Source organism: Vombatus ursinus, unplaced genomic scaffold, assembly GCF_900497805.2.
Source record: "Vombatus ursinus unplaced genomic scaffold, bare-nosed wombat genome assembly UNPS02014768.1, whole genome shotgun sequence".
Taxonomy (NCBI): Eukaryota; Metazoa; Chordata; class Mammalia; order Diprotodontia; family Vombatidae; genus Vombatus; species Vombatus ursinus.
Genome location: NW_020954546.1, coordinates 8797003 through 8809560, shown reverse-complemented (window position 1 = coordinate 8809560; position 12558 = coordinate 8797003). Strand labels below are relative to the sequence as shown.

The 12558-nt window shown below is 42.0% G+C and overlaps 1 protein-coding gene across 1 annotated transcript in view; it reads left to right on the top strand.

Annotated features, from left to right (window-relative positions):
• The window catches only part of KLHL6 (kelch like family member 6), a 39335-nt gene that overhangs the window by 7166 nt on the left and 19611 nt on the right, over positions 1-12558 (top strand). The window contains exon 2 of the mRNA XM_027861974.1: positions 10830-10995. Coding sequence (XP_027717775.1) covers positions 10830-10995 — 166 coding nt within the window. The remainder of the gene's footprint in view (positions 1-10829; positions 10996-12558) is intronic.

The following is a 12558-nucleotide window of genomic DNA, read 5'->3' as shown; positions in this document are numbered from 1 at the left end:
ATACAGGATTGATAGCAGGATAAGCAACCTACAGGTATATAAATATACACAAAATACAATATAAATACAGATTTTTTTTTTTAGGAAGAAGAAATAATCAGTCAATAAGCATTTATTAAGTGCCCACTACTTGCTCGGCACTGTGCTAGGCACTTGTGATACAAAGACAGAAATAAAACAGGCCCTGTCTTCAGGGAGCTGGGTGATGTCTGGAAATGATATTTTGGGCATTGCAGTGAATTACAAACTCATAAGGAATTTAAAGTGTGCTATGGCAGCCCCCAAAGCTTCTGCCATCTTAGACTACCTTCAGAGAGACTAACGAGGTGCTGATCCCTCTGTACTTTGCCATGGTTGGCCAGTGCTGAAGCGCTGAGTTCAGTTCTGGAGTGTTCAAAGGAGGACAACCAGGCTACTGAAAGGTCTTGGGTTTATGCTATGGGCTTGAGCATTGGAAAAACCATGGTGGAGGAGGGGAGACAAGATTACTGCCTTCAAGTATTTGAAAGGCCTTCACGTAGAGGAGGGGTGAGACTTGGTTGTGCCTGGCTTTAGGAGGCAGAACCAGGAGCAATGAGTAGAAATGGAAAATTTCACAGTTAGTGGTGTCCAAACATACAATGACCTGCATTTGGTAATAGTGGATTCATCCTCACTGGAGAACTTCAAGCAAAGACTGGTTGACTCTTTTGGGAAGGCGTTGTAGAATGGATTCTTGCTCAGGTTTGGGTTGGACTCGATGGTTTCTGAGATCCTAGACAACTTGAAGATTGGTTTTATGATTCTGTGAAGGAATCCTGGTCATGGTCCAGGCTTCATAGGACAGAAAGAAGAAAAGCAACAACTAAAAAACCACCACCAACAAAAATTCTGTCCTCAAGCGCAGAGTGCCTGCCTGACTCTGACCACGGATAGGTGTCCTTATTTGGCCTCTCATACCAAATTGGGATTGAAGGCCCAACCAAACTGGCTTTCTCTCTCTTCCTCACGCGTGACATTCCTCGGCCCATTTCCATGCCTGGAATCCGCTCCCCCTTCACCTTTGCCCGATAGAACCCCTGTGCTCCCTGACACTCGGCCCAGGCAGCACCTTCTACATGGATCCTTTCCTACCCCCGCCCCCAACTGCCCATGCCTCTCCTCCCTAACTCCCTTGTATTAATTCTACATATGTCTTTGTTCCCCACCCACCTTGGAATCTCAGCTGCTGGAGAGCAGTATTCGTTTCAGTTTTGCACATAGAAGGGCTTAATAAATGACTTATTCATTCCTTCCACTCTGCATTTTTAGCTTCAGCACCTAGCACTGGGCGTGGCACATAGTGGTCTCTTAATAAATGCCTGTTGATTGACGGATGGATGTTTACCTTCATACTTGCCCCAACGTTACCCTCTGACAGTCTAAATAGCAACCAGGCCTGAGCTGCTCTCCACACCTCGTGAGTGGTCCTGAACCTTTTCTCCCCAATGCAGCAGGAGCATCTCTCTGGAGACAAAGATGTCTCCCCGGGAAGCCTGGTTCAGGAAATATTCTAGTTTGGCAGCTGAAGTTTTTTCATATAGAAGAGGGATTAGCTTTGTTCTGCTTGGGGGGGTGGTGAGGAAAAGCAAGGAGGGACAATGAGTATAAGTTTCAAAGGGGAAAAGTTGGGTTTGATTTAAGGGGAAAAAACATCTCATGTATGAGAGCCTTCCAGAAATGAAACGGGCTGCCTTGATTGGCTTCTGCCAGGATCAGCCTGTCAGGAGGGCCCTTCTCCCAGCCTCCTCCCTCCCCACTCCAGCTGGTCCTGGGCACGCAGATTCTGGGTCATTCTCCCTCAGGTTCACCAGCACTGTCTCCTTTCCACACCCCCAGACATTTAGCTACATGCCTCCCTCCCCAGCAGAGGTCAGACGCACCAGCCTTGAACACATGTGGCTGCCTCCCACCCCCCAAAACCCCAGGTAACCAGGGAAGGAGGGTAGGCAGACTGGAGGGTCCTGATTTTTTTCTGTTTTAACTTCAGGGCCTGATTTCCTTAGTACTGAGACAGGGACCCCTGGGTGTTTTCACAGCTGCGGGGCAGACAGTCTTGTGGCCAAGGCTCTGTTTCAAACTTTCCCACTGACTCACTGTGTGATTATTGGGCAATTTACTTGCTCTTGGCCTGTTTTTCAGCTGTAAAATGTGGGTCCTAATGGCTACCCTCGGTTTCATAAGTGTCTTGTGAGGATCAGGGAGTTACCGTCTGGAAAATGCAGAGAGCCCTGCAGGGAAAGGGGGTTTGGTCTCTGACATACACAGGATCCTAGGATTTAGAGCTGGGTAGGACCGTAACCTCCCCAGCCCCATTTTACAGATAAGCAAACTGAGGCCATGCAGTGACTCATTCAAGGTCGCACAGTAATATCTTATATTTCCATATCTATGCAAAAGCACGGAAGGAACCCATTAAAAGCATAATTCAAAGCAAATGTTTCTGGCAGCAGTGTAAAAATAGGGAGAGTTATAAAGGAGCAGAATAAATTAACCGATGTTCCATTGCAGCCCAGGCCTCCACAGAGGTAGTGTGGTACAGTAGAAAGAACAAAAGATTAGGAGCCAGGGGATCTGAATTCCAATCCTGCCTCTATCTCTTACAACCTATGTAGCCTAGGGCATCTCACCTTGCTGGGACACAATTTCCTCATCGGTAAAGCGAGGTTGGACCAGGTGCCCTCTAAAAGTCCATTCTGGCAGCTGGGTGGTGTAGTGGATAGAGCACTGGGTCTGGAGTCAGGAAGACTCTTCCTCATGAGTTCAAACCTGGCCTCAGATACTTACTAGCTGTGTGACCCTGGGCAAGTCACTGTACTCTATTTGCCTCAGTTTCCTCATCTGTAAAATGAGCAGAAGAAGGAAATGGCAAACCGCTCCAGAATCTTTGTCAGGAAAACCCCAAATGGGGTGGCAAAGAGTCGGACAAGACTGAAAAAAGACTGAACAGCAAACCTGTGACTCCAGAGCTAATGCTTTCTCCCCTCCTTCCTGGCTTCCTTTAAACCTCAGCTCAGATCCCACCTTCTACAGGAAGTCTTTCCTGGAGTCCTCTCTTCCCCTCCCCCTATTGCTAGCATCTGCCCTCTGAGATTATCTCCCGTTTACCTGTACGTGTTTTATAGGTACATAGTTATTTGCATGTTGTCCCCCCCTCCCCCACCTCAGAGTGGAAGCCCTACCTCCAGTCCTGACTGGCTGAACCCAAAGAATCAGGGATGGATGGAGCCAGGAGAGAAGGGAGCATGGATAAGGCCCAGAGGGAAGAAAGACAGAAAAAGATAAGGGGTGCCTGTGATACCCCAGTTCATGTGTGAGTTCAGGGAAGGCTTTGTTGGGAAGGGAACCATGCTTACCATGATTAGGTCATGTCCTGTGGGACACCTCAGGTTACCAAAATCAAAACTAAAACAAACAATGGAAAAACCCCAACAGTTAGGACAGACACATCTTGAAGAAACAATTAATGTCTATGAGAAGGTGAAGACTAAACCCCAGGCACACAATGAAACGAAAACATTTTTCTAGCACTCCAAATGGCCTGGTAGATAGCAACCTGGTGGGTTGCTGGGCGGGGTTGATTTTTTTTTTTTTTTTGGCACATTTCCCAATGTGCCTTAGCGGGTCAAGAAGCATTTATTAAACACTATGTGCCAGGCTGAGGATACAAAGAAAGGCAAAAACTCAGTCCTGGCCTTCATGGAGCTTCCACTCTAAGGTGGGGGAGGGGGAGACAACATGCAAATAACTATGTACATATAAAACATGTACAGGTAAACGGGAGATAATCTCAGAGGGCAGATGCTAGCAATAGGGGGAGGGGAAGAGAGGACTCCAGGAAAGACTTCCTGTAGAAGGTGGGATCTGAGCTGAGGTTTAAAGGAAGCCAGGAAGCAGTTCTGAGGAGGAAAAGCATTCATGAAGGGCCTGAAATACAGAAGACATGAATATCACCAGCTGATCCAGGCAGCTGAACAGTTGAAAAAATCTGTTTGACCATTCAGCTGTAGCGCCCTTATGATGGTAGCCAGTGTGACTATGTTGCAAGTGAGTTGTTAGGAAAGAGAAATCATGGCAGAGATGAAGGAGGTCTAGACGAGATCTGAGGTCAGGAAGATCTGGGTTCAAAACCACCTCTGGTACTTGCTACCTGTGTGACCTTGGGCAAGTCCCCAAAACCTTGCTGGGCCTCAGTTTCCTCATCTGTAAAAAGAGAAGGTCAAACTACATGAGCCTTAAGTTGCCTTCCAGCTCTAAATGGATGAGCCCATGAAACTGAGAACCATTTTGCTTGTCTAGCTGCAGGCTTTGGCTCCATTTTACAGATGGGTTAATAACTGATTATAGAATATCCTGGATCCCGTTACGGAGGTGGGAGGAAGGAAAAGGACTGGGCATAGAAAGGAAGCTTTTTAATCAGGTGAAATTTTGTAAATAATTTGAAAGAGATGCTATAGACACCATCTTTGGGATAGAATCCCAGGGTCTTTTGTCACCAGTTTCTGCTGTCATGGGGGACTTCCTGGGTGCCAGAATGGAAAGTAGGGAGAGGAGTCAGGAGTGAGGAAGAGGATATAACTGTGCTTCAGCAGGCCCCACCCAGGCAGTTTTGACAATTGGGAGAGGAAGTACGTCCAGGCTCCCAGGGTCTCGCACAAGCCTTGAGTTACAGGGGGGTAGACTCTGTCTTTCCCCACCAGGGATCCAGGCAAGTCTCCAAGATGAAGAGAAGGGGAAGATACACATTGCCAATGGGAGTCTCTTAGCAGGAGCTCCCCACAAACGAAACCGCAACTCTGGCAATACGTGATATGTGCACGTTTACATGTATTTTAATGTTAATAGGATTTTACCGAGCCAGTCTCTAACCTGAGAATGACGAAATGGCAAACCAGAGACAAAGTGCCAGTAATCAGGTAGCTCTTTAATTAACTAGCTTCATTACCAGCAACAGATTTGCAAATTGGGAATTCTCCTGATCAGAATTCTGCCTTGCTGAAGACAGAGATTATATGCATAAATCACAAGTGGAAAGGGAGGAGGGAAGGTGGATCACAAACAATCGTTCCCAGGGTCAGAGTGATTTCCCACGACAAACCCACAAATGGAAGCCAATAAAACAATTTCAGAGTCCTGTGGGAGCAATACTGCTAGAGTCCTTGGGGGTCGTCACTTAGTGGGTCCCAGGACCAGACTTCTGGGACAGGAACAGGTTCTACGGTCTTTATCCATTTGGTCTTCCCTGTGTGGATAATCAGGCCAAACTTCTTTGAGTGACTACAGATCTCTTCCAGGAGGCTCTGAAATGTCTCGGGGCTTGAGGCAATCAGCATGGTGTCATCTACAAATGGGAGCACCTGGAGGACCTCAGCACTCCCACACACAGAATCCCTCCTCTGGCTCTCCTCCATCACAGTGGTGAATAGCTTTGGCAGGCATCCATTTCCCTGTTTCATGCCTTGTATAGTCCAGTATCACATAGTTGTGGACGGTGTAATTTCTGTTGTTACGTCCTCCAAGGAATTGGAATGGTCTTGATGAACTTCGCGACCCCATTTGGGGTTTTCTTGGCAGAGATACTGGAGTGGTTTACCATTTCCTTCTCCAGCTCATTTGACAGATGAGGAAACTGAGGCAAACAGAATTACTTGCCCAGGGTCACATAACTAGTCACTTTGCTGTAAAAGAGCCTGTCAGGTGGTGTTTCATACTCTAATTCTTGTTTGTAATCCATGAATGATTAACACACTGAAATGTTATACTCTCTGTATCTTTCAGTCAATTGTGAGATACAAAGGTGTGGTCCATTGTAGAAAATCACCTCAGGGGGCAGCTGGTGGTTCAGTGGATAGAGAACGTGCCCTGGAGTCAGAAGGACTTGAGTTGAAATGTAGCCTCAGACACTTACTAGCTGTGTGATCCTGGACTTGCTTCCTCCCACAAAAAAAAAAAAAAAAAAGTCACCTAAGAAAGCCTGCCTACAGTTCCCTCCAAAGAGCCTCACGGAGGTTGCCCTCAGTTCATATATAGAAAACCCTCATAAAGGTTTTGTATAAATGAGAGAGTATAGACATGTAGATCACAAGTTCTCTTGGTCATTCTTTTTTGCTATCAATAAAGGCTAGAATTTCTTTGTCTTTTGACATCTTATAAATCATTCCTTCAATGTACTTTGCATCACTTCTAACACAGATCCCCTCTCTCTCTACCTGATTCAGTCTGAAAGAAGTATAAATGCTACAAACTTACAAAACTGATACCTGAAAGTTTAGTGATTATGTTGAATTTTAATAAGAAACATACAGATATTTAAAAGTTTTAAATAATTAAAGTTTCAGATATCAATTTCGTAAGTTTGTAGCATTTATGCCTCTGAAGTTACTGAAACTTAAAACTGCACTAAGACTTTTGGGACATCCTGTATGCACACACACACACACACACACATACACACATATATACACACACGTGTATATATGTGTATGTACACAGATGTTTTGTTTTTACTTACATGTATATATAATGTTCCTTGATTCCTCTCTGCCGCCCAGCCTGGACCCCCTGCCACCCAAGTGAAACTCTTTAATGCCAAGGACTGTTGGCTTTTGAGTCACACTCCCAGAGCCTAGTTCAGTACCTGACGCCCGGTAGGCATTTATTAAATGCTTGTTGAATTAAAGTGAATGCTGAAGTGCTACATAAATAAGAGAGATCAATAAAAAAAAAATCAACAAGCATTTACTTAGCACCTACTGTATGCCATGCACTGTGCTAAACACTGGAGATACAAGTAACAGGAATAATTGTTATTGAGTTGTTTCAGTTGCGTCCAACTATTCGTTTAGAGTTTTCTTGGCAGAGATACTGGAGTGGTTTGCCGTTTCCTTCTCCAGCTCATTTGACAGATGAGGAACTGGGGCAAACATTAAGTGATCTGCCCAGGGTCACACAGCTAGTAAGTGTCTGAGGCTGAATTTGAATTCAGAAAGATGAGCCTTTATGACTCCAAGGCCAGAACACTATCCATTGTGCCAGCAAACTTACATTCTTTTTTTTTAAAGAATGTTTTTATTTTATTACATGTAAAAACAATTTTAAACATTCTCTTTAAAAATAATTTTTGAATTCCAAATTTTTTTCCTCTTTCCCCTCCCCCTTCCTTGAGAAGAAAAGCACTTTGATATAGATTGTGCATGTGCAGTCTTGCAAAACATATTTCCGTATTAGCCATGTTGCAAAAGAGAACACAGGAACCCCCCCAAAAAAAACAAAAATAAGAAAAATAAAGAAAAAGTATGCTTCAATCTGCATTCAGACTCCATCAATTCTTTCTCTGGAGCTGGATAGCATTTTTCAATTGTCTTGGATAATTATCTTGCTGAGAACGCTGTTACTGTGTACGATGATCTCCTAGCTCTGCTCATTGCACATTGCCTGAGTTCCTGTAAGTCTTTTCAGGTTTTCCCGAGAACATCCTGCTTGTCATTTCTTATAGCCCAATAGTATTCCATCAAAATTATATATCACAACTTGTTCAGCCATTCCCCAATTGATGGGCGTCCTTTTGTTCTTCCAGATGAATTTTGTTATTATTTTTTCTAGCTCTATAAAATAATTTTTGGTAGTTTTATTGGTATGGTGCTGAATAAGTAAATTAAGTTAGGTAGAATTATCATTTTTATTATATTGGCTCTGCCTGGCCATGGGCAATTAATATTTCTCCAGTTGTTTAGATCTGACTTTATTTGTGTGAAAAGTGTTTTGTAATTGTGTTCATATAGTTCCTGGGTTTGTTTTGGCAGGTAAATGCCCAAGTATTTTATATTGTCTGCAGTTATTTCAAAAGGAATTTCTCTTTCTATTTTTTGCTGCTGGACTTTGTTGGTAATATATAAAAATGCTGATGTTTTGTGTGGTTTTATTTTCTATCCTGCAACTTTGTTGAAGCTGTTAATTATTTCAACTGGTTTTTTAGTTGATTCTGTAGGACTCTCCGAGTATACCATCATATCATCTACAAAGAGTGATAGTTTCGTTTCCTCATTACCCATTCTAATACCTTCACTTTCTTTTTCTTCTTTCCTGTAGCTAGAATTTCTAGTACAATATTGAATAATAGTGGTGATAATGGGCATCCTTGTTTCACTCCTGATCTTATTGGGAAGGCTTCTATCTTATCCCCATTGCAAATAATGCATGCTGATGGTTTTAGACAAACACTACTTATTATTTTAAGGAAAGCTCCATTTATTCCTATTCTTTCGAGAATTTTTAATAGGAATGAATGTTGTATCTTATTAAAGGCTTTTTCTGCACTTATTGAGATATTCATATGATTTTTGTTTGTTTTGTTATTGATATGGTCAATCATACTGATAGTTTTCCAAATATTGGACTAATCCTGCATTCCTGGTATCAATCCCACCTGGACATAGAGTGTGATCTCTGTGATGTATTACTGTAATCTCCTTGCTGGTGTTTTATTTAAAATTTTTGCACCAATATTGATTAGGGAAATTGGTGTCTAGTGTTCTTTCTCTGTTTTCGCTCTTCCTGGTTTAGGTATTAGCACCATATTTGTGTCATATAAAGAATTTGATAGAATTCCTTCTCTGTCTATTTTTCCAAATAACTTATATAGTTTTAAAAATAATTGTTCTTGAAATGTTTGGTAGACTATCCACATCCAAAGAAAGAACTATTGAATTTGAATTGCTATTTTTTTTTCTCTTCTGTTGAGTTTTGTTTCCTCTTTCTGATGGTTCCTCCTATTGGTTTTAATTTTTACTTACAACATCATTAATGTGAAAATAAGTTTAATAGGAATGTATATGTATAGCCTATATCAGATTGTGTGCCATCTTGGGGAAGGTGGTGGGGAGGAAGGGGGAAAAATTTTTAAACTCAAAAGCATATGGAAGTGATTGTTGATAAATCAAAATAAATTCACAAAAAATTTTAAAAAACGTTTGGTAGAACTCACTTGTGAATCCATCTGGTCCTGAGGATTTTTTCTTAGGGAGCTCATTTATGGTTTGTTCAATTTCATTTTCTAAGATAGAATTATTTAAATATTCTATTTCCTCTTCTGTTAATCTGGGCAATTTATACATACATATATATATGTATTAAATATTCATCCATTTCACTTAAAGTGTTAGATTTATTGGCATATATTTGGGCAAAATAGCTCCTAATAATTGCTTTAATTTCATCTTTATTTATGTTGAATTCATCTCTTTCATTTTTGATACTAGTAATTTGGTTCTTTCTTTTTTTAAATCAAATTAACCAACTGTCTATCTATTCATTGTTTTTTCCCTTAAAACCAGCTCCTCGTTTTATTAATTCAATGGTTTTCTTTCAATTTTATTAATCTCTCCTTTGACTTTCAGGATTTCCAATTTGATGTTTAAGCTAGCTTACATTCTAATGTTGGAGCAAATGAAGATACATATGTTTATGTGACATAAATATAAGTAAATAAATGCAGATGATGCTTTTAATCATTATTGTTGTTTGGAACTTGAAGCAAATCTTCTCATAGAAGATATGTCATATATCATGGCGATTTGGATTCTAGGCTAGTCTACAAAGACCCGTTTAACCCATAATGAGCTTGAATTTTAGTGTTCTGCCAGTTGCACCCTAAAACCATACCTAATGATGTCTCTATATAAGAAGATGCAGCCAAGGTTCCCCAGTTAGGATGTGCAAAAATATCTCTCATGTGTTCATTGGGTTTGCTCCATCACTAGCCACAGTGGCAGTAGGAGTGGGGATCCCCACTCTGCTCCCAAATGCTGGTAGCTTCCTGCAGTAGGGACTCTGCATGTTCAGGGGATTAGGCAGTAGAGGAAAAGGTGAGCACAGAGATTTGAGGAAGTAGAGACGGTAACTAGGGCAGGCAAACAGGGCTTTTTCACAGGACATTGACAGTTAGAGGGTGGCTATACATACACACACACACACACACACACACACACACATATATATATATGTATGTATATATGTATATACCTGAGCACAATTCTCACTCCATTGAATGTCAGTTACTCTATTGCTTTCATTACGTGGGCCCCAGGAATGTATTGCCTGCTTCCTCTTCCACTCTCACCAGCTGTGGTTTTGACCAGGCACTCTATAGCAGAGAAACCTTAACTATAGAGCTCAGAATGCAGTCTTTTTAAAGCTTTTCTTTGGGTGTTTTATGCAAGGGTTATTGTGGTTTTTTAAAGTAGGTTATCTTTGCTGCTAATAAAACAGATAGGATGCAAAAAAAAAAATAAATAAGTGGACTGTCTCTTACGATTCTTCTTCCCTTTCTCTCTTTTCATTTAGGTCTTGTAACATCACCCATAGGTGCTACATTGTGGGTCACTGCAAAATTCTCTTATATTCCAAAAATAGAAAGGCAAGGTGGTCATAGTGGGCTGAGCACTGGACTCGGAGTTCTAATCCCAACTCAGAGACTTACTAGCTGTGTGACTCTGGGTCAGTCACTTAATCTCTGAGCTTCAATTTTCTCTTCTATGAAAGGAGGCTGGATTCAATGACCTCTACAGTACTTTCCAGCTTCAATCCTGTGATCCTATTCTAAGTACCAGAGACAGCTCTTGAGGAAGACCAGGGGCCTCCCTACCCAGGTCCTTTGACTTGGTACAAAACTCTTCCTGCACCAGTCTAAGCAGCAGTAGTGGGGAGAAGGGAGGGACCCACTAGGGCCTCAAAGGGGACTACCATGGAAGAAAGGGCTGTACATAATAAGTTGGGCACACGTAAGTTGGGGACTGCCTCTATTTCTCTTTCAGGGCCATGTTCTGTAATGACTTAAAGGAGAAATATGAGAAGAAAATCATCATCAAAGGCGTGGATGCAGAAACTATGAATATTCTCTTAGACTATACGTATACAAGTAAGGCTCTCATTACCAAACAAAATGTCCAGCGGGTCTTGGAAGCTGCCAGCCTCTTCCAGGTGGGTGAACTGAGAGACCTGGTGAGATAGTCAACAGAAACTCAAAACTCCCAGAAACTTGTTAGTTCTTGTCTCAGTGAACTGGCTAGATCCGAGCATGGGCTGTTATTAGGATGACAAAAGCTTGTGCTTTTACTGGGGCCTGTGCCTGCTTGAAGGTTGGGGCATGCCTGCCTCAGAGAAGCTTCATGTGGAACCTAGTTGGGGGGGAAGTCGTGAGAGGTGCCGTGGGCATAACTAATAAAGTCCTTGTGGGAATCCTGCCCATTAACTCTTTAATTAAGCTTTTCATCTCCCACCATCAGGCAGTCAACGAGTCGACACTTATTGACAAAAGCGAAGGATTTAGAGAAATCTAGGAAGAGTTGTACGAAGTGATGCAGAGTGAAGTGAGCAGAATCAGAAGAATAATTTATCCAGTGACTTGTAAAGGGAAATAACTTTGGAAGGCTTAAGAACTCTGATCAATGCAGTGACCAATCAAAACTCTAGAGAATATGAATCATGCTTCCCACCTCTTGGCAGAAAAATGCAGACTTTAGATACAGAATGAGACATACGTTTTTTGACCTGACCAATTAAACATGTATTTGTTTTGTTTGGTTATACCTATTTGTTACGGGGATATCTTGTTACAAAGAAGGGAGGAGTATTGTAGAAGGAGACAGAGGGGTATGGATGATGATGCAAAAAATAAGTAAATAAATAACCCAGAGCTGCCCTATTTTTGTCATTCCAGTCACCCAGGTATGTACCCTCTGAATCACTCCTGACTTCTCAGGCTCTCTCACCCATATAATCTGTCCAGTTGCCAAATATTGTCATTTCTGCCTCCACCACAGCTCTTGCATCAGACTTCTCTCTACCCACAGCCACTATGATGTTCCGGGTCTTCATCACCTCTAACCAGAATTTTTGCAATAGTCTCTTTCATTGGTCTCCCTGACTCGAGTGTTTTCTCTCCAAAGCATCCTTCATACAGCTGTGACCTTTCCAGTTTTCTTGTACCTTACTCTCTTGTGTGTACTTTTGGCCTCCTGGCTGTTCCAAAAACAAGACACTCTATCTCTCAGCTCCTGGCATTCTCTCTAGTTGTCCCTTGCGCTTGGAACACTCTTCCTCCTCTGGTCTGACTATTGACCTCTCTGGCTTTCTTTGAGTCCCACCTTCTACATCCCTTCTTAATTCTAGTGCCTTCCTATTTATCCTGTACTTAGCTTGCTTAGTATGTATCTGTTTTCATGTTGTCTCCCCCATTAAATTGTAAGCTCCTTGAGAGCAGGGAACCATCTTTTGCCTCTTTTTCTATCTTAGTGCAGAGCCTGACACATAGTAGACACTTAGTAACTATTTACTGATTGATTAAAAATGATTTTACTAAAGCTCAAGTCTGACAATGTCACACTATACTCCAAAACTCCCTTATTGGATCCTTTGAGGATCAAATAAAACTCTGTCATTTGGCATTTGAAACTCTGACCCAACCTATCTTTCTAGCTGTATCACACATTCTTTCTTTCCATACATTCTATGGACCAGCCAATCTGGTCTTCTTGCTGCCCC